This window comes from Panthera pardus, unplaced genomic scaffold (genome assembly GCF_024362965.1).
Source record: "Panthera pardus isolate Hobbes unplaced genomic scaffold, ASM2436296v1 HiC_scaffold_11, whole genome shotgun sequence".
Lineage (NCBI taxonomy): Eukaryota > Metazoa > Chordata > Mammalia > Carnivora > Felidae > Panthera > Panthera pardus.
The window spans coordinates 60,716,759-60,743,289 of NW_026526666.1; the positions used below are offsets into that span (position 1 = coordinate 60,716,759).

The following is a 26,531-nucleotide window of genomic DNA, read 5'->3' on the forward strand; positions in this document are numbered from 1 at the left end:
AAACAACACAGATTTGGATAATTACTCTTTCACAGTTATTTTTTTTTAAGTGTATTTGTTTGTTTTGAGAGAGAAAGAGAGCACACAGGCAGGAGAGGGGCAAAGAGAGAGAGAGAGAGAGAGAGAGAGAGAATCCCAAGCAGGCTCCTCACTGTCAGCACAGAGCCCGACGTCTCAATCCCACAAACTGTGAGATCATGACCTGAGCCGAAATCAAGAGTGGAATGCTTAACCAACGGAGCCACTCAGGTGCCCCTACAGTTATTGCTTTTACGATGCCTATTTATGAAGCACTTTCACAGTTAGTAGCCCAGTGACTCTCCCAACCCTGAGTGACGGGTAAGCCTAACTCTCCAAATTTCGTGGACGAGGGAACAGAATCAGAGAAAGTCAATAAAAGATAGCAGGTCACTTACAGAGAGGGCACGTAGAACGTGCCAGGCACCCTTCAAAGTGTTTTAAATATTTCAGTTGATTTGGTCTTCACATCAGCCTTGTGAGTTGGGCACTATTATTCTCGTTTTATAGATGAGGAAAGAGGCTCCCAGAGGTTAATGATTTGCCACAGGTCACACAACTAGTGAAACATACCAAGAGAATTCTAACTCGGGTAGACAGGTTCTAGAGCTCAGCGGCCCCTCATTGACTTGCTCAAAGTCACACGGCTAGAAAGAGGCAAAACGCAAAGCTTGGTTTGACTTCCCACGCTGCCTTCCACTTCGTAGTAATAGCTCCCACGTGCGAGTGTTTCCCATGGGCCTGTCCTCGTCGCCTTACTTAGGTTACTTTCCGTAAACCTCACCACCTTGCAAGCGAGGAAACCGAGGCCTAGAGGTAAAGTGACTTGCCAAAGGTGACAAAGCAGAGAAAGGATTTGAACCCAGGCAGTCTGGACCTAGAGCCGACGGTCCCCACTGACAGCCTGTCCTCTCGGCTGCTTCCCCGGATAGTCTGTGTCGTGTGCTGCATAGTTTTCCACGTTCTCATTGGTGTCTGAGGTCATAGGCACGGTTCTGTCCGTGCAAAGTCTAAGGGGTTTCCAGGCACCACTGGCTTTCTGTTTACTTTGCTGAACTGTTTGTTCTGTGGGGACAGAAGCTCCCTGTGCAGACTTTTCATGGACCTCGGAGCCTCAGCTGAAGCTCCATCACGTAGAGACAATGAAGATATCGGTGCCGTGGGCTCGGAGGACACCATCAGAACTGATTCTTCTCTCTGCTGCCCTCGGCTGCCTCAGTTTGCCCGGCTCCAGGTAAGTGATGGTGACAAGTGATTCGCCAGTCAATAATGTGACAGGGAGTACGAAGCCACAAAATGCTGACCGCCTCTTTGTCGTGCATCTATTGAATAAGGAGCATCTCCTCGAGCAATTTGCATGCATTTGATAAAATAATATCAACAACTGTCTTCAGATTATTATGGAACCAAGCGTCTGACTTCAACACAAGTTCCCCTGAGAAACTGACATGTTTAAATGTATTTTGTCACGCTGAGAATAGGATACTTGTTCTGTGTTCTGAACAAAGCTTCTTTGCGCAAAAGAAGGCCTGTCATGTATGGAAAAAAGAGCCAATTCACATCAGTGACTTTAATGTCTGAGTGGGACCCACTCTACCTGCTCATCAACCCAAATTCTGTGGGTTCTCAGGTTCTCTCTCTCTCTCTCTCTGTCTCTCTCTCTCTCTCTCTCTCTCACACACACACACACACACACACACACACACTCCTGTATGTTCCCAGCAGTTAAGTTCTAACTGATTTACTTCATTATTTTTGGTATTGTTAATAGGATACAAGGCAGGCTAAAGAAAATATCTTAGTGAAAGCTCAAACGTGGGCTCCGGTGAAAGATGTGCCAGTGACTTGGCAATTAGGAGATCCTCCTGGTACGTGAGAAGCCCTTCCATGATGCTGAAATGCTCAGGTATCCCAGGCCTCCTTGTGAGCAGGCCTTCCCTGTGGGAAGAAGGGCTGTTTGTGCCATTCCTTTTGTTGATTCCATAAATGCTGTCTGAGCACAACCTCCCACTTAATGTGAGGAGTACCAGTGCCCATTGGACACAACCCCCGGTCTCACCTCTTCCCACCACTCAGCTGCCACTGGGCACCACCCCTAAGACCAGAACGGAGAGGTTCACTACCCATTGGGCACTCAACAAATAATAGCTATTATGATTATCAAGAATCTCAACTTGGCCCCACGAAGAACCAAGCTGCCAAGGCCTGCCTTATATGCTTGTTCTATGTATACACAGAGAAGGGTTAAAGATCCAGGGATATGTGTCTGGAATGGAGGTTGAAGGGGCTCATAGCAACCCGACCCCCTGCAAATAGGAGTGACCCCTTTGCAAGACCCCTTGTCAGGCTCTAAGGATACAGAGATGAGTAAGACACAGAGAGCTTGTGTTCTCATGGAAAAAGCCACCATGTGGGCACACACTCTAGGTACAGTTGCAAGAGATGATACAGGGACAGGTGAGAAGCAAGAGAGGGAGTGACCAGCTCTACTGGGCATTCAGTAAGTCTGGAAAGTCTTCTAGAAAAGGATGGTATTTGAGCTGAATCTTTATATAAGAATAGATGTTCGCCAAATGGCCCAGGGAGTGGGGAGTGTTCAAGGCAAAGGAAGCATCATAGACAAAGGCATGGAAATACGAGAAGCCTGGCTTGTTCCTGAAGCTTCAAGTCTATTTCAGGAGGCCTCGAGCACGGGCCAAGGCGAGGCACTAGCAAAGACGAGATCAAGTGGGAGTCAGCAGGATCAGAGTGGGTGGAGTGGAGGAGTACTAGGGTGGGAGCTAAGGACCTTGAACCTTACCCTCTAGCAATGGGGAGCCATTGCAGGGTTCTAAGCCAAGGAGCAGCACGATCATATTTATATATTCGGAAGTTCACTCCGACATGGAAAGTGGAGGTAGGCGTGGTAGATAAGTAGAGTGTCTTGTTTAATCCTCCAGCCATGCCATGAGATGGATATTATCTCTTATTCACACTATGTTAGAAAAGCAAAAGGGTCCTCAGAGAGGAGAAGAGACTCACTCATGTTGTCAGTCTCAAACCCCCACCAGGTTTGGTGTTCTGGCCTCTACCCGTGAGTTCCAGTGGGCGGTCCTGAACACAGCAGGTATTTGAGTTCCATACTTGAAGTGGATGAACAGCCTTCAGTTCTGGCACAGGAGAAACTGAGACCTCCCTCATGTTAGCTCCCAAGAAAGGTTTTTGTTTAGTTCTTATAATCATATCAGATGAAATAATCACATCGTCCTAAGACCTATTGTTTATTTATCGCTGCTCTGTACCAGCCACTTGGATGCATTAGCTCTAAGCCCTCACAGCTATTGGAGGTAAGTTTTATTGCTTACGGTGTTACAGAGAGGGAAACTAAGATTGGTAGATAAGGTAAATGTCACAAAGCTACTCACTTACTATGTAACAGAATATGGATTCAAATCCAATTGTTTTTTGTTTTGTTTTGTTTTGTTTTGTTTTGTTTTGTTTTGTTTTTTTTCTGGTTCCAGAGCTCCTTTGTATCCCTGTACTATCCTGCCTCTCAAATGCATTATCCCCTCTCCAGCTGCATTGTGTATCTGACGTGCTGGGCCCCCATGTCATTTCTCTATCTCTGGGCCACACATTTGTTGCCTTGAGATGTTGCTTTAAATTTCATGTCTACAACAGCAAATGACAGAGAGAGGAGAAATTGAAAATCTGCCACCCAGAAGCTGCCTCTTCCAGCAAAGAGGAAGGATGCTATTTGCAAAGGGAATGTAGCTGCCTAACAAATTGTGTGTGACAGAGAGTTGTTGTGTCAGGGCATTTCTACAGAAAGCCAAAATATATTGACACACCCCATCTCTATAAGTTGATGGCTTGCAATTTACTGCTGACCTAATCCTGCCTTCCTCGATGGATCCATCTTTATTTTGATCAGAAACTCCTGTTAGAAAGAGAGTAGGAGACAGGAACCCAGTGAAATATATCCTGATGTTGGCAATTGCATTCTGTACACCTCAAGGAAAGGCACATCCTTGCCATTCCTTATGTAGAGGGATATGTTACAAGGACTTGTAGAAGCATATTTATTGTAGCGTTCTTTGCAATGGCAAAACATTGGGAAAATATAAATGTCTTTCAAAAAGAAAAAGAAAACATTGAATGCAACTTATGTCCTCTGATGGGACATCAGAGGTAAAGAAATGAACTAGATCTCTTTATGAATCAACATGGAGAGGGCTCAGAAGTAGAGCATTGATTGACAAAAGCAAGTTGCACAATAATATGTATAGTATGAGTAAAGCACACAGATACAATGTTATATGTTGTGCGTATATAATATGTAAAAATATTTAAAGGGCTCAAGGGATACATGTAAATCCCCGACAATAGTTCCCTCTGAGAAGGAGGAGAGGGAAATGTATCTGGGGCTGGTATCCAATGCAGATGTGTAATGTATAGGGTTATTTTCTATTAAAAAAAAAATTGAAGGAAATATACCAAAATGTTAATAATTGCCAATCATGGGTTATGACTACATGAGTGTTTATTATTTTACTTTCTGTACTTCTCCAGGCATGTTTAAAAACATAGAGAGGATTTTGAATGACAGAGTCATTTCAGTTGGTCAAAAGGTCCATCTGGTCTGTTTCCGTAAAAATCCGTGGGCATGAAATGAATGTGCTGTATCCCTACACAGAGGCCAGGATTTAAAGATGCAATTTAATGCCAGCCTTTCTTTCCAATTTGCATTTTGTAGTACTAATAAACCACACACATCCTAACTGATGTAATTTACAAACATACTATTTATTCAGCTGATTACTTCATTATACTGCCACCTCCATAATGAAAATGGGGTGCAAAAATGAGAGACCTGGTGGCTATAACTACTTTTTACCAAGTTCCTTCTGTAAACGATCATCTCGCCTATTAACAGGCTTTCAAATCTAAGAGAAGAAAATAATTGTGACTCTTAATACAGTGCGTGTACATTACCCATCCAACTCAGTCTCAACTGTGCCCAGAATTGCCTTGATGGTTGCTAAAAACACAATGTAACCGTTTCTTAGTTGAAACAGGAAGAGGGTACCCTGCCGAGCTGTCAAATATATACTTAGGAGAAGCCGAATCACAGACAATATTGTTTTGTCAAACCCCAGCAAATTAGTAGATATAAGAACACATTCTGAGCCCCGCTCCTGGGGTGCAGCATCCTGCCTCAAGTAACCATTTTAAAAGTATCCACCTGTGGTTTCCAGGAGAGTCTTTGACCTTTCCTTAAAGATCCAACTTTACTAGGCAATTGATTTTTGCTGGTCTCTGGGGCGGTTTTGGAGATGGATTTCACTGTAGTTAATATTATCCTCTTTTTAGGACTTTTGCCAAGTGAGAATGTATTGTTAATGCCCTTGTCTGGAGTGATGTACTATGTATTTGAGACAGTGGAAACTGTGTGATGCTCTCCCTAATGACTCAATCTTGGACACAGAGATGAAAGAGACCTTGCATAGAGACAGAGGGCACTGGTAGAGTGGATGCTGTTCCTGGCACCCTTCCAGGCAGCATGGGGGAAATGGATAAAGAGGCATTAGAGTCCAACAGACCTCAGCTCAGACCCCCAGGACCACTGCATACCAGCTACGTGACTTTCAGTCATTTCCCTCATCTGCCCAAGTGGCAATGTCCTCTCGCATTGCCTTGAGGATTCAAGGAGATGGCCCAGGTAAAACACCTCACACGGAGCTTGACATGTCCTGGGTGCTCAGAAAATCTTTGTTTTTCTTTCTCATCTCTTTTGCCTTGAAAAGGAACACAGGTTGCAAGATTATGTTCTCGCCGGTGGAGGAAGGGTAAAATCTAAATGCACCCATCATGGTTTTTTTTGTTTGTTTGTTTTGTTTTGTTTTTTGATTTTTTAAATTTATTTATTATTTATTTTTTTAATATATGAAATTTATTGTCAAATTGGTTTCCATACAACACCCAGTGCTCATCCCAAAAGATGCCCTCTTCAATACCCATCACCTACTCTCCCCTCCCTCCCACCCCCCTCACCCGTCGTGTTACACACGGAGTTAACTGGAGGCCTAGACAGATTCAATACCACGTTTGTTTATCCACTCTTTTACTGAATATCCCACCGAATGCCAGGAACTCCACAAAAAGCGTCACCTTACTTTCTACACATAGTTCATGTTGTTTGACAGCTCTGTAGATGCGACACTGTCTGCCCCTTCCACCCACCCGCCCTGCCCTCACCTACATCCCCTTATGTGCTCTGTCTGCTCTGGACTGGCAGGGCACCATTCTCTCTTGGACTGCTGGTGGTGTTGCTGTCCCTCAAGGACTTCTGTCTGGCCTGCTTCTCCTCTCAATAACAGTCTTATGCTTTCCCATAGCTTCTCAGGATCAGCTCCGTATCTCTAGCGAAAATCTCTCTTCGGAGTACCAAACCCACTTAGGAACTAGTTGCTGAATCCTCTACATAGGTGTTCCGTGAGCACCTGGGACTCAGCATGCCTGCCCACATCCTCTCCAACAAGCTCTTTTGCTCCTGTGTCCCCCACTCATGCACACACGCAAACTAGAACTAAGCATCAACCTGAACCCCTTCCTGTCTAACCTCTTCCTCTCATTTTCTATCCGTTCCACTGGAGCAACATCTCGTATACCTGCCCCCCGCCCCCCGCCATGTGCTCTCCCCTAGACATTGCCATGGTTCAAGTTCACATCACTCATTGATGCTACTGCATGAGCCTCCTGCCTGCTTGTCCCACCTCCAGGCTCTCCTCACCCTGGCCCAGCCTCCACACTACAGTGACGTCCTAAGGCAAACTCTGGCCCTGGAGCCTGCGTGCTTACAAACCTTGCCTAGTGGATGAGTCCCAAAGAGCTAAGATATGAGACATGTTTCTCTTCTCCTGTTCTAAGATAGACGTTAGCTCCAGAAGGCAGAACCTATGTTTTATATTTCCCTGTATCCCCTGTAGCACAGTACCCTGAATGTTGTTCGTTCTCAGCAAATGTTTCATGGACTCTTAACATGGGAGAGTGCCTTAAAGACCATCTAGTCCAAACCTCTCCTTTCCCTGGGCATAACACAGAGGCCCCCGGTGAGGAAGGAATTGCTTCCAGTCGTACATCTAGCTGTGGTTGTATTCCCTGCTTATCTGTAGCAGTTTAGCATTCATAAAGTGCTCTCACGTGTACTTTGTCAGTGAATCCCAGGAATAGCCTTGGGAGGGAGGCATGATTCTCCCATTACATGGATGAGACAAGTGGAACTCACACAGGTCGAAAAGGCAAGTCAGATCCCCCAGGTGCCGATGGACTGTCTTCTGCTCTTGAGTTCGGTACTCTTTCGACGATAGCTGGCCAAAATGGAAGGCACTTATGGGTGTTCGATAACTGTTTGCTGGATGAATTAACCTATACTTGAATGATAAACTAATAGCCTCACACAAATGAGCAAATATATATATATATATATATATATATATATATATATATATATATATATATATATTGAACGGATGGGTAGGTGGTTGTGTGCATACTTAATTCTTTTTTGACACTTGATTCTGTTCTCTCATGATGGCCATTTAGAGGTGAAAGGCCACAGTCTCTTGAGTCAAATGCAGTCAATGAGAGCCTCGCCAAGAGCAGACACACACGGAATGTGGATGTCTCACTGATGCCTATTGATTGTGAACTTTCCAGCTGGTCCTCCTGGACCACGTGTGATCCCTGTCAGAAGAAAAGGGTAAGTACTCTGGCCTTGGGGGAGCTCTAAGCTTCCAGAAGCCCTAACTCTCAGCAAGAGTGGTGAAGGCACTGCTGACAGTGCCTGGCACATAGTAGGATCTCATTGAACATTGGCTCACTTGATGAAGTCTGTTCCTCAGTGTTTCCACGTAGTAGATCCTTTCTTCAACCTTCCGGCTACTTGCCTAGCATACTTATCCTTGCTCAGGTTATAGCTTCCTAATCAGACTTCCTGCTTCCAAACTTGCTCTTTCAGTCCATCTTCATGGTACAACCAGGGGAGCTATTGAAAATGCAAGCGTGGCCTGTCTTTTCCCAGCTTGAAACCCGTTCAAAGTCTACACATGGCTCTTGAGATCAGATCCAGACTCACGGTCTTCAAGGCCCCCATGACGTTGACCTGGCCGACATCTCCATAAGGCATCCCCCACTCTGGCCCACAGAACACTTGTCTCTCTCTGACCATTTCACACTCTCTCTCTGCCTTTATTCATGCTGCTTTCTGAGGCTGGAGTGACCTTTCCCACTTGCATTGCTGGCGAACACCTACTCATTATTTGAAACTCTGCCTACAGGCTACCTCTTTGGAGCCCTTCGTTGACTTCTCAGCCCTATGTGCTATTAGATAGCCAACCTTCCAACACCTGTAATAGCTCCCTGTCCTTCCTGTCATTTACTTTTCCTTAATTACTTACCTTTCCATTAAGTGGTAAGCTGTTGAAGGTTTATTCAATTCTGTACCTACAATGTAGGCCAATTTCTGGAACATAACAAGAGCGCCATAAATAGGTATTGTTTGATCGTGTGATATTTTCTGGCACCTCCATAAGGAAGGGAAGGGAGCAGTTGCACTTTCTGTTAGGCAAATAGGTAAACAGAGACTCAGAGCAGGCGGTTTGTCAGGTTCACCTAGCAGCAGATAAAGGCCTTGAATTTGGGCTGCTGGCTTCTTGTCTAGTGTTGTCCCACAAACAAACGAACGAACGAACAAATAAACAAACAAAAACCACCATAGTCCCTGCCGTATTTGTGCTTCAGGTTCCCCTGTCATACGAGGGCTGACACGGGATCCCAGCTCTGAGAACAGAGAGCTGAGAGAAAAGAGAAAAGAAAAGGGTTGTGTGAGAACCCTGTGAGAAGAAAAGGGATGTGAGAGAAAAAAGAAAAGGGTTGCCATTTCCCCAGCTCCTCAGGATATCAAAGCAGCCACGGGCTAAGACCCTAACGAGGCTGTAAAAGTGGACCCAGGACATTTACACAGTTAACTGGATCTTTGTGGAGAGCCAAGCAGGATCATTCAGTTCCCAAAGTGAGCTTTATTGCTGAAATTATCAGCATTGATCCAATTATCTGTACAATTGTTTCATCTGCAGCATAAACCAGGAAGACTCAGCATGAGCCAGCCAGCCAGCCAGCACTCTTCACTCAGAGTTTGTTACGCACTGGCCCTCAGTGGACATCATCACTCTCTGCAGGGTCACTGGCTGCAGGGTTATCAAAACCTTTCAACCGGAATTTTGAGATGCCTCTCTCCCATCATTTCCACACCCCTCAATCCCATTTTGTCTTTGGTGCCTGGGGCTGGTCTTCTAACAATCTTCTTTGCAGACCTCATCCCTGTCCTGCCAGTCTCTGCCTTCCAGGACAAAAGACCCTCTGGGGTCCCATGCAAAGGAGCATGGGTGAATGGTTGTCTGTATTTTTTTTTTTTTTTTTTTGGCAGGAAGAGGTGGGGAGGGGTGTCCAGATGCCATACAAATAATAACTATGGTTGGTTAACATGTCATTCTGCAAAGGGCCTGCTACCCTGGCTTGTATGATTTTGTCGCACCAAACTCTTGCCTACAACTAGTGTTTGGAAGCCACCCAGATGGGATCACTTTCCCCCCTATAATTGTTTCTCATTGCCTCATAGTAAAATACTAGATCTAACCTGAGACCTGGGGAGCCCTCCCTTACTTGCCCCTGGCTATGTCTCCCTGTCCAGCTCTGGCCACCGCCCTCCTGTATTCTTCTCTCTGGCCAAGATGAACATCTTTTTGTTTTCTGGAACAAGGCACGCTCTTGCTAGTCTCTCAGGTTTGGTAGAGTAACTTTCTCCCCACAGATTACTCTTCTCTGCCCTCCTCACGCCGCCTCTTCCTGTTTGCCTGACACCTCGTTTCACCTTTGGAACCTCAGCTCGCTTGTCACTTACTGGCTCCCAAGTTTGTATCAGTGAGGCCTCTATCAATTCACAGAGCACTGTGCCCTTCCTCAATATGGCGGCCATCACACTGCGTTGTCCCTGCCTGGCGCTCACCATCACCACCCCCACCATCTGCAGCGACCTCCTTGAGGGCAGGCCAGAGGGCACGATTATGATTAGAAACACACAAGCAAGCCCTTATGGAGTGAATAAGTCATGGGGATGGAGGTACAGCCTGGGGAATATAGTCAATGGTATTGTCATCTTGTAGTATGGTGCACTTGCGGTGAGCACAGCATAATGTACAGAGCTGTGGAATCACCGTGTTGTGCACCCTAAACTAATGTAACACTGTGTCACCTGTACTTCGATTAAAAAAGAACCAAGCAAGCATCAATACCGACCTTGTTCAACATCGAGTGGCTCAGTGTTTTGGAAATCCAATATTTCTGGAATAAACGAATAGGAAGTTAGAGATAGAGAAATATTGCCTGGTAAAGATTAAAAATAAAGAAAAATACCACTATATGTCAACCAACGGGAATTTAAAAGTGATAACAATAAAGAAAAATAAGTACAAGAAATTGTGTGCCTACTAGGTACCGGACAACATGAGATTTCATATTTAGATCCTCTATATAGTTGAAACTCCATAACCGTACATTTAGGTTAATTCATTACCCCTATTTCATAGGTTACCAAATTGAGATCACAGAGGTTAAGTAACTTGCCAACATCACGTAACTAGAAAGTATCAGAGTCAGATGTGTCTCCAATGTGCTTGCTTTTTGATTTATAAGATAGTGAGTAAATGAGAATAATTGAATCAACCCATTGGAGTAATCAAGCTGAGAGATTGTGGTGTTGTGTTACTGAACTGGCCACATCAGTCTACTTAATACCTTTTGACTCTGAAGCCCGAGCTTTTCCCACATTCAGCAAATCTTTATTGATCGCGGCAGCTGCAGAGATCAAAGGCCAGGTCTCTGCCCTCAGAGAGCTCAGAGTCTAGTTGAAATAGTCGAGCAAACAGGCACTTGCAACATGGACCCTTCAGTGTATATCCCTCAGTTCCCGAGGTCCCTGAGGCTCCGCCCTTGGTTCACCTTCCTCCTCTCTGCCACAGTACAGACATGCCTACTTGCTCCGGCCCTCTCAGTTCAATGGGGAACCATGTAACTTCTCTGACAAGGAAGTTGAAGACTGTGTTACCAGCAGACCATGCAGAAATCAAGTGCAATGTGAAGGCTTTGTGTGTGCACAGACAGGTATAAAGGGATGCAGGAGTGGGAGGGGATATCTAGCAAACGGGGTGATGGGGGCATTGGCCATTACCTGCTGCTCAAGGTCAGGGTCATGGGTCAGGCCGGGAGCCCTCCTTGTCCTCTCTTCCCGTGTATTATTTCACAAAAACAGCCCTATAAAATAGGCATCAATATTATCCCCATTTTACAAATTGACAAATTAAGACTTGGGGAAGTTACTTGCCCAAGATCACGCAGCAGCCAAGTAGAAAAGCGGCAGTTAGAAATTTGGAAATGCAAATCACATTCACAGGCATTAAGGACAACAAAAACACGTACATGTGCTGGGATCAGAAACCTCGAGCCAGGTCTTATTTTGACTTTGTGACCTAGGAGAAGTCACTTAGCCTTTCTGCATGTCGGTTCTCTTAACAGAAAATCGGAAGTGACGTTAATACCTTACAAGCATACTAGAAGCATCAGGTGACACAGTGGGAATGAAAGCTCTTTGCAGACTCTGAGCCCTGCTGGCTCTCTCAGAGGCCTGGGGCTGAGGACAACATGGAAAGCCTACAGCCGTTCCATCGGGTGTTTAGACCACTTACCTCTGAAAAATGTTTGCAGAAGTAGCTCTTGACGTTTGCATTTCTGCATAACCAAGTATAGCGGAACCCCTAATGCATGAGAGTCAGTAAAAAGTTTTGATTAAAGGAACGAAGGGAGGAGCGTACAATACTCATCTACTGCAGAACTAAGTAAACACTTGTCTTTTCAACTCACATCTAGTTAATTCAAGCAAGCACATGTCTCTCTATTTCGCCACTTCCCCAGCAAACGTAAGAGTATTTTGACCCAAGATGATCTAGATGGGAATTGCAACCTCTCTACGTTCCCTGTACCCATGTGGACCGGGCGTGCTTCAGGATTTTTCAAGAACGGGTTAGAGATTTTCAGAGCGATTTCCAGGGCTTATTGCAAATGCAAGAATTCTGTCTAATAAATCTGAAAGACTTTTATAGTGTGTCCATGGACTCATTATGGACAGTGTTCCATGATTCCGACCAGAACCGTAATGGTCATTCAGGCAGGCTTTAGTTTAAGTGCCTTGTAAGAAACATTTGAAGACCAAATTGAATTCTTCTGCTTTTGATATTGGTTAAAAATGATCAGACATCTCTAAGGAAACAGGGTCACCTGTCTTATAGGCTTAACCCCTAAGAATATGCAAACAAGAAAGGGAGTCAAGTCAGAGGGGAAAGCATTCAAAGGAAGCAAAAGTGCCAACAACCCTGGAAGGGAAGGGGAGATGACTTCCCTGTTTTAGAGACAAGAAGATCGAGGCAGGTTAGGTAGCCCGTGGAAGGTCACACAGCTAGTGCTACCCACAGGACCCACCAAACCCACCTCTCCTCACCAGCCTCAGGGAGAGAAGTATAGATTTGCCTCCGGTCTGGCCACTTCGACCCCGGCCACATAGACACTTCCCTTTTCCCCACCCTTAATAACCTCCCCTCAAAGTGGGTTCAGAAATACAACACTGGCCTCTTTGGGGGAATAAAGTGTTTACACCAGATAAAGGCCCAGCCAAATATCTGGCACGTAGTAGGTGCTCATCCCCGTCGTTTCCCTCTCGGCAGCCACGTGCCTAAGGGTAACACCCTTTCTCCTTCCAGGGAGGTGTGTAAACCGCAGGCTTCTCTGCAACGGGGACAACGACTGTGGAGACCAGTCAGATGAAGCCAACTGTAGGAGGATTTATAAAAAATGTCAGCATGAAATGGACCAGTACTGGGCAATTGGCCGTCTGGCCAGTGGGTGAGTTACTGTCCTTCTGTTGTGTAGATGGGACAGCACAGAATTCAGTGAAATTCTGGAGGAGAGGAAGGGAGCTGATATTAACACAGTGGCTCCTTTCTTCTTTTCCAAAAAAAAAAGACGTCATATAAGTGGATGCTTGTAGCTACTCTCTGAACACAGCTCCGGGGAGCTCCAGGGACATGTCCTGTGGCTAGACACGGGCCGTGCAGAGGGCTGGGTCAGGAACACCAGAGACGGAGCTGTGCTCGGAGACCACACGGGCCTCACACCAGGGCTGGGGGTGCATGTTTACTCAGCACCTGCCGTGTGACTGTGCTCCGTGCATTACCTCTGAATCCTACTGACAACTTGCGGGGGAGGTTTAGCTGCTTCTCTAGCTCTAGGCCCCAGCATAGGGCCTGACCCAGGGGGTAGGCTCCTAAGTAGTTAGTGAAAAAGTGGGTTTCTGAGGGCGCCTGGGTGGCTCGGTCGGTTATGCGTCCAACTTCAGCCCGGGTCATGATCTCACGGTCCGTGAGTTCGAGCCCCGCGTCGGGCTCTGTGCTGACAGCTCAGAGCCTGGAGCCTGCTTCAGATTCTGTGTCTCCCTCTCTCTGACCCTCCCCTGTTCATGCTCTGTCTCTCTCTGTCTCAAAAATAAATAAACGTTAAAAAAAAATTAAAAAAAAACCACACACACAAAAAATCAAATCTCGCTCCCCAAAGGTTGTCATTAAGGAAAGAGACTTCTCACGCGAGGAAGACTTGCTCTCAGCACCACTTTATAAGCTGGTTATTATAGTCCCCGCCTCCTCAATAAGGAAACTGAGGTCTGCAAAAGTTAAGAGAGTTCCTAGGGGTCACAGGGCTAAGAGGGTGACCGAGTAGGCATTGCAAGCCAGCAGTAGGGCCAGACTGGACCCTGTAGGAGGGGACAGAATGACAGCTCGCTGGTCGTGGGACCTCCGGTGAGGCACGTATCTATGTGGGGCTTCAGTTTTGTCATCTGTAGCAAGCAGTGAATAATAACTTTCTCTCAAGTTCTGTGAGGATCAAATAAGCTAATATGATTATTGAGGACAAGCCAGTAGGCGGCAGCTTGTGTGGGGGAAGGACACAGGCTGGCAGTGAGAACTCGGGCAGGTCAGTTACCCTCTGTGCCTTACTTCCCTGCTCCGTAAAGTGGACATCATCACCATGATAGCTATCTCAAGGATTAATCTTCTTAAGGATTACATGAGCCAATACGTGTAAATCGATAAGAAGAGTCGCCTCCGCAAAGTGAGCACCACATTGCGTTGGTTAAAGAAAATAAACACTTAGGTGTTCTTATGATGCGTGGACCTCTGTCACAGCAAAGAGAGCCTATGACAATTCTGTTAGGAACAGAACTGAGGCCAGTGCACAGAGGCTGAGAGAACACAGAGCTCCTTTCAACAAGAAAAGAGCTTTCAGTAGTCATCAGAGCTGGTCAGGAACGGAAGCCTGCCTTAGGAGGCAGGGAGAAATAAGGCTACACACTGATTTTCATCCCTTCTAACTACACACAGTAATATCTACTGCCCAGGGATTGGGGGGCGGGGGGATGCTATAGAAGGTGATCCGTATGTGGAGTCACACCCTGCTCTGTTTCTAGACATAGTCTAAACATAGTCTGTCTCAGCAAATGACAATTATTTGGTGTCTCGTGATGGAGATCATACAGAAATTAAGAATAAATTTTCCTTGGGGGTGCCTGGGTGGCTCAGTCGGTTAAGCGTCCGACTTCGGCTCAGGTCATGATCTCACACTCCGTGAGTTCGAGCCCCGCATCGGGCTCTGTGCTGACAGCTCAGAGCCTGGAGCCTGTTTCGGATTCTGTGTCTCCCTCTCTCTCTGCCCCTCCCCTATTCATGCTCTGTCTCTCTATGTCTCAAAAATAAAAAAAATAAAATAAAATAAATAAAAAAAAGAACCACACCATGTTAAGGGGTTCACTTCACTTTATAAAAAAAAAAAAAAAAAGAATAAATTTTCCTTGTCCCCATCTTACAGATGCAGAGACCAAGGTACAGAGAGGCAAGCTGGCTTGCCTGAGATCACATTACTAGTAAATGGCAGAGCAGGGATTTGACCCCAGGCATCTGACTCCAGAGTCTGTTTTCTTATCTATTTTGCTAAACCATTCTCATAAGGTAACTGTGAAAATAGAGAACAGTAGCTACTTGAGGGGCAAGCAAGGGGTCTTAGGAGGGCCTCTAGCTTAGCATGGCAAATGATAGTGAAGGCTTCCCACAAAGAAGATAAGGAAAAAAGAGATACAACAGTGAGTGGCTGGAATGGCATTCTGGGTACAGGGAACAGCACTGACCCAACAGAGAAGGAGCAGAGTGGATTGGAAGAGGAACAAGCATCTCCCAGTGGCTGGGACTAGGTATATGATTGTGGTCCAGAAGGGCCACACAGGAAGCTGAAAAGCTGGTTTGGACCAGATACTCAGGTTCTTGGACACTGTACCCAGGAGCTTCGGTTCCACTCATTAGGGTCTGCCAGCTGAGCTAACGTAAACTGATCACCCTAACCTCTTCCCCCTGTCCATGCCTTCCCTGCAGGATCAATCTGTTCACAAACAGCTTCGAGGGCCCCGTCCTCGATCACAGGTATTACGCCGGTGGATGCTCCCCCCATTACATACTGAACACGAGATTTAGGAAGCCATACAATGTGGAAAGCTACACCCCACAGGTATGTGGCAGGCAGGAAGCCACTGCAGGGCAACGGGGGGAACGCACACTAAGGAGCCAGCTAGCACAGAGTTGAGGCCCAACCCTGTGAGCCGCTGCATCAGCTTGGATGTATTGCTGTTTTCTCTTCGAGCTTCAGTTTTGTTTTTTTTTTTTTTTTAATTTTTTTAATGTTTATTTATTTTTAAGAGAGAGAGAGAGAGAGACAGAGCATGAGCAGGCAGGGGAGGGGCAGAGAGAGAAGGAGACACAGAATCCAAAGCAGGCTCCAGGCTCTGAGCTGTCAGCGCAGAGCCCAATGTAGGGCTCGAACCCATGGACCATGAGATCATGACCTGAGCCGGAGTCAGATGCTTACCCGGCTGAGCCACCCAGACACCCCACATTTTTTATTATTTTTAATCTAAATTTTAGTTAGTTAATATACACTGCAATATTGTAGAATTCATTGATTCATCACTTACATGTGACACCCAGTGCTCATCCCAACAAATGCACTCAATACCCATCACCCATCTAGCCCATCCCCCCCCCACCTCCCTCTGTCAACCCATAGTTTGTTCTCTGTCATTAATTATGCAGTTCCAAGGGTTAGGTTACGACCTTCTCCTCCTCCTCCTCCTCCTCCTCCTCCTCCCCTTCTTCTCTCCACATGTACGTATTGGCTGAAAAAGAAAAAATAAAAATAAATGAGCCATGGACAAACACAACCTCCCCCGCGGTGCCCACTGGCACCCCTGGGGCCTCTACCTTCAAGGGAGGATCTCAGAGCAGCTAAGTTACCATCCCAGTTAAAATAGCCCCTGACCTGGCAGGACATACATGGTAAGTCTCTCTGCATAGCCAGTGCTTTTGGAGTGCTGTGTCAGGCCCTGTGTGATGTTGTATCCATACAGACTCAATCCTCAGAACAAGTCCAATGGGAGGGACAAACATCGTCTCTATTTGACACATGAAGAAACTGAGGCAGGGGGGCCTGGGAGGCTCAGTCCATTAAGCGTCGACCCTTGATCTCAGCTCAGGTCATAATTTCACAGTTCGTGGGTTGAAGCCCTGCATCGGGTGCTGGGCTGACGGCACAGAGCCTACTTGGGATTCTGTTTGTCTCCCTCTTTCCCTCCCCCTCCCCTGCTCTCTCTCTCTCTCTCTCTCTCTCTCTCTCAAAATAAATAAAAATAAACTTAAAAAAAAAAAAAAGAGGGGCACCTGGGTGGCTCGGTCAGTTAAGCGTCTGACTTCGACTCAGGTCACCATCTCACAGTCCGTGAGTTCGAGCCCCGCATCGGGCTCTGGGCTGATGGCTCGGAGCCTGGAGCCTGCTTCCGATTCTGTGTCTCCCTCTCTCTCTGCCCCTCCCCCGTTCATGCTCTGTCTCTCTCTGTCTCAAAAATAAATAAACGTTAAAAAAATTTTTTTTTAAAAAATTAAAAAAAAGACATTGAGCATACAGAGGTTCAGCCTGTTGTCGAAGGTTGCTCAACTAGAAAATGGCAGGGGCGCGTTCCACCTCAAGCAACCTTACCCCAGGCCACAGTCGGACTCACCTCAGCTCCCTTCCTCAGCATCTTAGTGTTATGGGAACTGCAGGCAACCAGAAGCCAATATGTGGGGGCAGAGACCATTGGGACTGGTCCCTCCAAGGACATCGAGGCAGTACCTTGGGCACAGAACGAGAACTGATTTTTGAGCAAACAGTTCTAAGTTCTCCGGGAGGCACTTCCCTGCCCCTGTCACTTTGTCCCCACTGCGCCGCCTTTGACCACACCTCATCAGCTGTCAGCTGCTCTCCCCTTACAACCTTCTCACCAGCCTGTCTCTCTGACTCCAGATTCAGCCCTTCCAGTCCAACCACCGTGCTGTCCCAAAATGATCTTCTGGAGGCTCAGCTACATCCATGTTGGCTCATCTTGGATTGAGTCCAAATTTCGGACCAAGTAATACAGAAACCTCAGTGTTTTGATGACAGCACATTCCCTCACGACCCCTGTCCCTGCCCCTCACTGTTGCGTCTTCGTGGTCAGCTACCCTAGAATCCCTTTACTTCGTAGAGTACATCCTGTTCTTTTCCACCCGTGTGCCTTTGCCTAAGCCGAGTCCCCAGTCCAGAACGCCCTCCTGCATTTCTGCCAGTTGAAACCCAAATCACGCACTCACCTCTGAGTATCACCCACAGTCTGACTCTCCTACTGGATTAGGAGCCCTGGGGCTGGGCACACAGTTGGCTCTGAGGTTCCTGTATCCAGAGGCTCTAGTTGAGAGCCCAGCACATGTTAAGAGTTCAGTGGGTACCTGTTGACTTGTACGGAACTGAGGTAAGTCAAAGCAAGTAAGAAACCTTTTCTTTTTTCTTCCCTTAGACCCAAGGCAAATATGAATTTGTGCTGACAGAATATGAGTCGTACTCAGATTTTGAACGTAGCATCACGGAGAGAGGAAAAAGCATGTCTAGTTCCGGCTTTGGTTTTAAAATACCTGGAATATTTGAAGTTGGCATTAGCAGCGCGAGTGCTAACGGCAAACATTTTATTCGCAGAATCAAACGATTCTCTCACACCGTAAGTACCCTTTGCTGGCCTTCAGTTCCCATGCATCCATTTCGATTTTCATGCCCAGCTGTGTCTGTATTCCCCACTACTGCTAGGCCTAGCAACCAGCCTGTATTTCCGTGGTCCTGAAAATCTGTTCACCAGAAAACAGGGTGGTCTTCCTTGAACTGACTTTTTAGAAAGACCGGGCAGTGTGGCATATCATTATTTTCTTCTTTTATGTTTACATTCTCTCATTTTCCAATGAACTTTATCTTGTGGTTTTCCTTAAACTTGAGCAGGTAGCTTTTCCAGACCATATCCACTCTGGAGATGTTTCAGCCTCTAGCGATCTAACTTCTGTCCTAAACATTCAGCTGAAGTTCCCCCTCCAGGATGTCACCCAAGACCCTTCTTGTCGGATGGCTTGGGGCCTCTGCTGGAGTTGGCCACACCATCATGCACCTGTTCCTCCCACTTGCTTTCTGCTCCTCATCACTTTCCTTTCTGGGGTCTAATCTCCCCACCTGTTCTTTATTTAATTCGTGGCCATCTTCTCTTCTTACCCTTCAGCTACCCCAGTTGACCTCTGTTCATTCTCCCTCCCCACCCCCCCCCCCCACTGCCCCCACCCCACCCCGCCACCAGGGCAAGCCACACACCTTCATTATTGCTTCTGACCTTTCTGTTACACTTTGTCCTGCACAGCACACTCTTATGGGCATCATTACCTGGATGCCTCGCTGACACTCCAAGCAGGCTCTTCCTCCTACATTTTCTGTGCTAAATAGCATTTGTTTCCTTCTGGTTTTCCAACCTAAGCATTTCAGAATCCTGTTTCGCTCTCTTCTCATCTCCACATTTTTTGGCCACCAGATCCTTCAGTGTCACATTCCAATATTTCTTAATCTAACTCTGATTACATCTTAAGTAGCCCGGACCCTTGCACCTCCTGCGTGGCCCCCGCCTTAGGGGTCTCCTGTCTCCCAACTTGCCCCTGAGATTTATGTGCTGCCAGAAAGACGTTTCCATGATACTAATCTAATCATGCCGCCTGTTCCCCCTGGCCCGTAAGATGAAGGTCAAAGCCCGTGAGTTGGTAGAAGAGGAGTAATTGGACTGGGAAGTATTGGGATATGATGTTGGAGAAGCAGGTGACAGGCAGCCTTGAGGAACCTTGAGTTCCCGAGCAAGGAAGGTGCATTTTATTCTCCAGCCACTAAGCGTTTTCAACTTGGGTGAAATGTGTTAGAAAATTAATCTGAGTGGAACCTGGAGACCAGGTCGTCTCTAATGATTCATAGGAGGAGAAAGTGGTGAGGGGCTCAGAAAGGGCTCTGCTGCTGAAATACCAACCAGGAGAAAATGAGTAGTAAATGCTAATGGGTCTGTTACTGTCTTGGTTTTTCCTTCTAGGCTCTGAGCAACTTGGAGGCAGAGGCTGTTTCTTCCATCTTTAGACTTAGAATGGCACCTAGTAGGTGGTTAAGACTGAAATACAGTGATGAAGGGTGGTATTAATGAAAAGGATCATACTTTGTTGGGGAGAAAATGAAGAAAAGAGAAAATGCCATCTGTTTACTCCTTCCCTTTCTCCTGCTTAGCCCCTCCCTCCCTGCCTCCCTGACTCAAATATCCAGTGATAGCATGCTTACAGTGTTCTGGGCACTATAGTAGGCTTAGGGTACAGAGACAAATACAACCTGATTCTTGCCTTCTAGCTCACAGTCTAGGAGGAGAGGCAAACGTGTATGCAGTCAACTAATTCTTAATTTTTTTATATCAGTTGTAATGCAGCCTGGTTTGTGCTATAAAGGAAATATAAGCAAAGTGCAATGCAGTCCTGGAAAATGGTGTGTGTGTGTCTGGGAAATTCAGGGATGGTGTCACATAGGCAGCAACAGCTAAGGAGTATTAAAATATTAGTCGACGCGTGTCGAGCCGAAAAGGGAGAGAAGAGCATTTAAGGCAAAAGGAACAGCATGTGCAAAATTGTATTATGAAAAGAATAGATTTGGCAAACAGTGAGAAGTTGGATTAGGGCTGGAGTGTGGTGTGGGGGGGCAGAAAGTGGTAAGGTATGGGAGGAACGCTTCACTACCAGGGGACAGGGCGTGAGTTCTTATATTCACCGTAAGGGAATAGATTTTATTCAGGAGACAATAGAGAGCCAATGCAGGCTTTTGTTTTAAGCCCAGAGGGGCATTATGATAGAGGCATCCCTCAGAGATATCGCAGGTTTAGCTCAAGAACACTACGATAAAGTGAATTCACAATAAAGTGAGTCCTATGAATTTTTTGGTTTCCCTGTGCATACAAAAGCTATGTTTACACTATAGTCTATTAAGCGTGCAGTAGCATTATGTCTAAAATAACAATGTACATACCTTAATTAAAAATACTTTGTTACTAAAAATGCTGACCATCATGTGAGATTTCGGCAGGGTATAATCACTGATCACCATAACAAATATAATAGCAATGCAAAAGTTGAAGTATTGCCAGAATTACCAGAATGGGGCACAGGCACACAAAGTGAGCCAATGCTATTGGAAAATGGTGCCAGTCGACTTGCTCAACGTAGGGTTGCCACAAACGTTCAATTTCTAAAAATCACGGTATCCGTGAAGTGCCATAAAACAAGGCATGTCTGTAATACCATCAGGGTTTTAAGACGCCAGCTCTGATTGGAACATTGATGGCAGGCTAGAGAACAGAGGGAGATGAGCGGGAAGGTTTTATCCAAACCCGAGCAGGAAAAGAAACTTACAGTATTTAGAAAAGTCGTGAACAGAGCACTGCTTAGCTTGGAAGGGAGAGTCATGAGTCTTTGGGGCAGAACTAGAATGAGGTGAGAGTAAGGATAGGAAACTCTCACCTCAGATTATTCTTGCACATCAGGATGTTTGCACATCACCTCCCATCGCCATCTCTCAGCCTATCCCCCACACCAGGGGTCACCAAACTTTTTCTGTAAATGGCAAGATAGTAAGTACTTTAGGCCTTGTAGGACCATAGGGTCTCTGTCACAGCTACTCAGCTTTGCTGTGGTAGGGTGACAGCAGCTATGGACAGCGCACAAATGACAGGGCGTGGCTGCCTCCTAAAAAAAAGCTCTATTTATAACACCAGGCACCTGATGTGGCGTGCAGGCTTGTAGCTGGCTGACTCTTGCCATGCACTGTAATGCCTAGCCTTCCTAAGGCATCACTTTCACTCTTTCTTGAGCGGCCTTTCTTTGGAATTTAAAAAGCCCAAACAAAGAGGCTGCCTTTGCAGGCAGGCAGACCCTGTATCCCACCAGAGTGGTCCCAGAGTGCTCCTGCTGCTCCCTGCCATCTCTGCTCCTGGCCACCTACCCTTCTCGTTCCTTCTTTGCCGCCATAAGGAGGTGAGTTAAGAGCAAACTCTCCCAAGCTGAAAGGACATCGGAATATTTATGAGAAATGAAAGCTTGTCAAAGAGACCGTCTTCCCCCAAGTATCCTAAAGGAATCATAAGAGTGACGACCCCAGGCCAGGAACATCGGATGGTATTTGTAAAGTTCATCCTCTTGTTCCAGATTCCTAACTTTAAAGGTCTGCTTTTCCCATGTTGGTATTTCATTTAGAAAAGCACATTTCTGCACGCGCGCTCTGACCTTGAAGTAGCACGTTACAAGCTGAAGCCCAGAAGCCTCATGCTCCATTACGAACTCCTTCAGAGAGTCAAGCTGCTGCCCCTGGAGTACAGTTACGGGGAGTACAGAGATCTCTTCCGTGATTTCGGGACCCACTACATCACAGAGGCCGTGCTGGGGGGCATTTACGAATACACACTCATTATGAACAAAGAGGCCATGGAGAGAGCAGGTACGCTGCCCAGGGGACTCTGGCTCTCCTGCTGGGGCACACACGAGCTCTGTGAGGTGGTGGGAGGAGAGTTACGGGCTTTGCTCCTAGTTCCCTTCTCCCTCCCTGGCTGTAGTGTCATTTGCAGATCTCTCCTTTTTGTGACCTGTTAGTGGGTCCTCCTCCGCCCAGCCCTCTGTCTGGGCAGTCCTCTTTTCTACAACTATTTCCTCTAGACAACAGCATCCAGTCTCATGGCTTTAAATGTCTTCGATATGTGGAGAACTCCCAGTGTATGTTTCCCCCTGGATCTCTTCCCAGCACCCAAGAGCTCTCATCAGAATGTCCCCTTGACATCACCGTTTGGATGCCCAACAAACATCACAACCTTACCATGTCCCGAAAGTCAGCTTTTGCTTTCCTTTCCCAAATTTGTGTCCTCCACAGTCATCCACATCTCAGAATGGTTTCACCATCCAACCAGTGGCTCAAGCCAAGAACCTAGGAGTCAACCTTGACTATATTTTTTTCCTTCTCGTTGATTAGCAAGTCCCCTCAGTAACTTTGAGGCGAAACCCAAGATTCTGCACAAGCTTTGACATGACGTCATTGCTGCTGATCCGTAAACCCCATTTTAAGTAGCAGGATCGCAGATTGTTACCACAGCCACCTAACCAACATCCAACTCCCGATGCCCCTTGGCAATCTCTTCTCCCTGTGGATGTAATTACAGGACTTACCACTTGTAACCATCTGCAGGCCTAAGGTGTGATTCCTGCTTCCCAGTCCAGGGTTCTGGCACTTGCCACGTTAGGTGACCTGCCCTGGGCCACACCGTTCACAGTGGAGGACCCAGGGCTTGGTTATAAGGCCACTGCACTTGCAAGAGGATACGTGGTCTGTAATGTGTATAAATTTATGCCGGTGTGGCTTCATTCTCACTAAGGCCAAGGATACCTTCCTCCATACCACTGGTTTCCGGAGCACTTTTCTTATTTCCTCAAACTGCTTCCTGCAAAAGGATTCTGTTATCAAACAAACTGGGGAAACATATAATGGATCCCACTTTTAGCACCCCACGAGGCTACTGCCATAAAATGACCTGTCCACCTCCTCTGATACAACGCTGGTCACACTTACTTGACCACGGAAGCACCTTTTCTTATAATACTTACTACTGCAAAAATTACAAGAGATGTTATCACGAAATTCATATTTCCAGGAACATGCTTGGAGGGAAAACGGATATACACTTAACACCACTGGAGAACTCCGTAGTCAGGACTGCTCTCCTCTCCTTGCCTGGCCTCAATGTACCGCGGAAGGTGCTGACCAAGTCACATCCAAGTTTGAGCAAGCCTAGGAGGAGAGCTTGCCTTGGGGAGAATTAGGGAGAAACAAGTGGGGAATGAGGCAAAAATGAAGAAGAAATAAGAGAAATCGGCCCCTTCTCTTTGCTAGGTCCTAGACCAGACACTTTAAATATATCACCTCAATTAATTAATGAACTTGCCCTCTCTACTCCAGCAAAGATTAAAGAAGAGTGGGTCAGGGGAAGGAGGACACACTACAGCAAACTGTACTTACTGGATCGACCCCTAGAGGCTCAGAAAACAACTCTGAGCACTTCCACTCTCGAGAGGGCAGCAAAGACCCTCAGAGCCTTTGAGGACCCTGAAAGGGGAAGGTTCTGTCGCCCTCTCATGAGGCCTCCCCCCTGATGTCATGGCTGCCTGCGTTGTTGGTCATCAGGCTGGCCACCCGTTGATTTGAACCTGAGTCACGCAACATGACATCCAGGAAGGGCAAGGCTTCTGGAATCGATGACAGGAAAAGGTGACAGGGTGAATTACCTTTAGGTCATGGGCCTCTTTTCTTGCTTCCTTCAGATTACTCCCTTAAGGACGTCCAAGCCTGTGCCAAGAATGATTTCAAAATCGGTGCTGCCATCGAGGAGGTCTACGTCAGTCTGGGTGTGTCCGTGGGCACATGCCAGGGTATTCTGAGGGAAATAAAAGGTAAGTGGCAGGGGCATGTGAAATCTGTGCTCATTATCTTTCCCTTCTTAGCATCCCCCCAAACCGAATCTTTCTTCAAGCTAAAGACTGGATATTCTAAGGAATTTCAATTAAAATCATAATTCACTCAATAAAAACTTACCTAGCTCCCACTATGTGCTGGGCACACAAAAGTGAATGAAATTGTGTTCCCACCCTCGTGGCGCTCACATGAAGTAGGCAAACAATTAAAGGAGCAATGCCACCAAACCCAGTTTGGAGAATCAGGACTGGCTTCCTAAAGGAGGGCACGTTGGAATTGTCACTCAGGGAGTAAAGCAGCAAGGTTGTTTTTAAGGCAGGAAAAAAATGACAATGGAAACTTACTCTGGGGGCCAGGAGCTGGCCTGGCTGGAGGCCGGTGGAGAAGGCGGGGGAGGCAGGTGAGGAGGCTGGTCCTTCCGAGACAATGGGCGGGGTAGAGACTGGAGAAGCAGGCAAAGCCATAAATCATGTAGCAGAGTCCGCACGGCAGGGGAGACCAGACTGGAGGGGGCAGGTATCAAAGCCAAGTGTCCGGGAGCAGGGAACCTGGAGGTCATTCCAGGGAGCTGGGAATCAACCCAGCAAGTAGAGTAGGAAAGAGAGACCAATCAGCAGGGCCCCGGGCCCCGGCCTCTGCTGCACCTCAAAGAGCAGTCCCCACCGGCTCCACTTTACTAAGCTTGCACCGGGGATCGTACGTGGAGAAAGAGTTCCAACACCTGAAGGAAAACAAAATAAAACAACGACCAAAATGAACTGCTGGTCTAGAACCATCCCTTGCACTTTTGACTGATGTGTGATTGATACTGTTTATTTGCTCATTTTGGTGGGGCTGGGTTGGAAGATAAGTCCCATAAGGGAGACATGCACAGAACACAGGTGCTCTTTAATTTTGTTTTTTAAGTTTATTATTGAGAGACACAGAGCATGAGCAGGGGAGAGGCACAGAGAGGGGCAGACACAGAATCTGAAGCAGGCTCCAGGCTTCGAGCTGTCAGCACAGAGCCTGACGCGGGGCTCGAACTCACCAACTGTGATATCATGACCTGAGCTGAAGTCGGACGCTTAACCGACTGAACCACCCCGGTGCCCCTAGGTACTCTTTAAAGAAGACTCATAGGGAGCACCTTGGTGGCTCAGTTGGTTAACGTCCGACTCTTGATTTGGACTCAGGTCACGATCTCATGGTTTGTGGGATCGAGCCCCACATTGGGCTCTGCATTGACAGCACAGAACCTGCATGGGACTCTCTCTCTCCCTCTCTCTCTGCTCCTCTCCCATGTGTACATTCTCTCACTTTCGCTCTCTCTTTCTCTCTCACAAAAATAAATAAACTTAAAAAAATAAAAAGGAAATAAAGGAGATTTGTAAAGTGATCCCTTGCACAGGTCACTAGATGGGATATTGGGCAGGACCCTCATCACTTGCCAACTCCTCCCTCCCTTTTGGAGATAACACCATCCTCGCTTCTGTGTTAAACACATCCTTCCTTTCTTAATAGTTTTACCACCATGCGGATCACTAACCAACACGGCTCAGTGTTGCTTGTTTTTGAACTTTATATGGATGGAATATACTCTTTTCAGTTCTGGGTGGTGGTGGTGTTTTCGTTCACTGTCATGTGTGTATAACTACAGCTAGTTGCCATTGCTGCCTAGTATTTTAATGTATGAATATAATATTTTGTCCATTCCACTGTGGAATTTGAGTTATTTCCCGTTTCACGCAAGTGCAGTCGCTGCTGCTAGAGCATTCTTCTGTGCTTGTCTGGCACACGCATGCAAGTATTTTGCAAGGAATGCACCCAGGAGTAGAATTGGTGGGTTGTAGACTGTGTACTTTTTCTGGACTAGTGAATGCAAAGCTGTTTTCTAAAACGGTTGTACCGCTGTCCCCCTACCAGCAGTATACAAGACTCCTTTCTATGGTGCACAGGGTTGCGGGGTCAAAGCTAAGTGGTCACTTGACACAGTTCTTTTGGCATGGGGTAAATGGACAAATTAGAATGGGAAGGACTCATTGATATGATGGAGGGCTTTCTGGGAAACTCTACATAGATCAAAATAATAATCATGTTATAGTAGACGCTCTTTAGTGGATATCTATCACACACAAAGCCCAGCTTTTACAAATTTTCCCACCTCTGTTATCCCATACAAAGAAGAGATGTAGCTTAGAGCTTCAGCAAGGCTACCTGGATAAACCTTTTCACCCCTAGTGCCTGAGATTTCTTATCTGCAAAATGAGGATTATATAGTTCCTATTTCATTGTGAAGATTAAGTGAGTTAATACAACACTTAGATTACTGGCTGACACATTAATGATCCATAACCTATCTCCCTATCAACCTATTTATGTATCTATGACCTATCAATCTCTCCATATATATGAATATCCATCAGGTATCTATCTTCCATAGA

The 26,531-nt window shown here is 46.5% G+C and overlaps 1 protein-coding gene across 1 annotated transcript in view; it reads left to right on the top strand.

Moving 5' to 3' along the window:
* The first annotated feature begins 1,069 nt into the window (after positions 1-1,069).
* The window catches only part of C8B (complement C8 beta chain), a 37,574-nt gene continuing 12,112 nt past the window's right edge, over positions 1,070-26,531 (top strand). The window contains exons 1-8 of the mRNA XM_019449147.2: positions 1,070-1,252; positions 7,603-7,759; positions 11,076-11,217; positions 12,867-13,008; positions 15,582-15,714; positions 18,071-18,268; positions 21,849-22,089; positions 23,958-24,086. Of these exons, the coding sequence (XP_019304692.2) occupies positions 1,161-1,252; positions 7,603-7,759; positions 11,076-11,217; positions 12,867-13,008; positions 15,582-15,714; positions 18,071-18,268; positions 21,849-22,089; positions 23,958-24,086 (1,234 nt within the window). The 5' untranslated portion in view covers positions 1,070-1,160. The remainder of the gene's footprint in view (positions 1,253-7,602; positions 7,760-11,075; positions 11,218-12,866; positions 13,009-15,581; positions 15,715-18,070; positions 18,269-21,848; positions 22,090-23,957; positions 24,087-26,531) is intronic.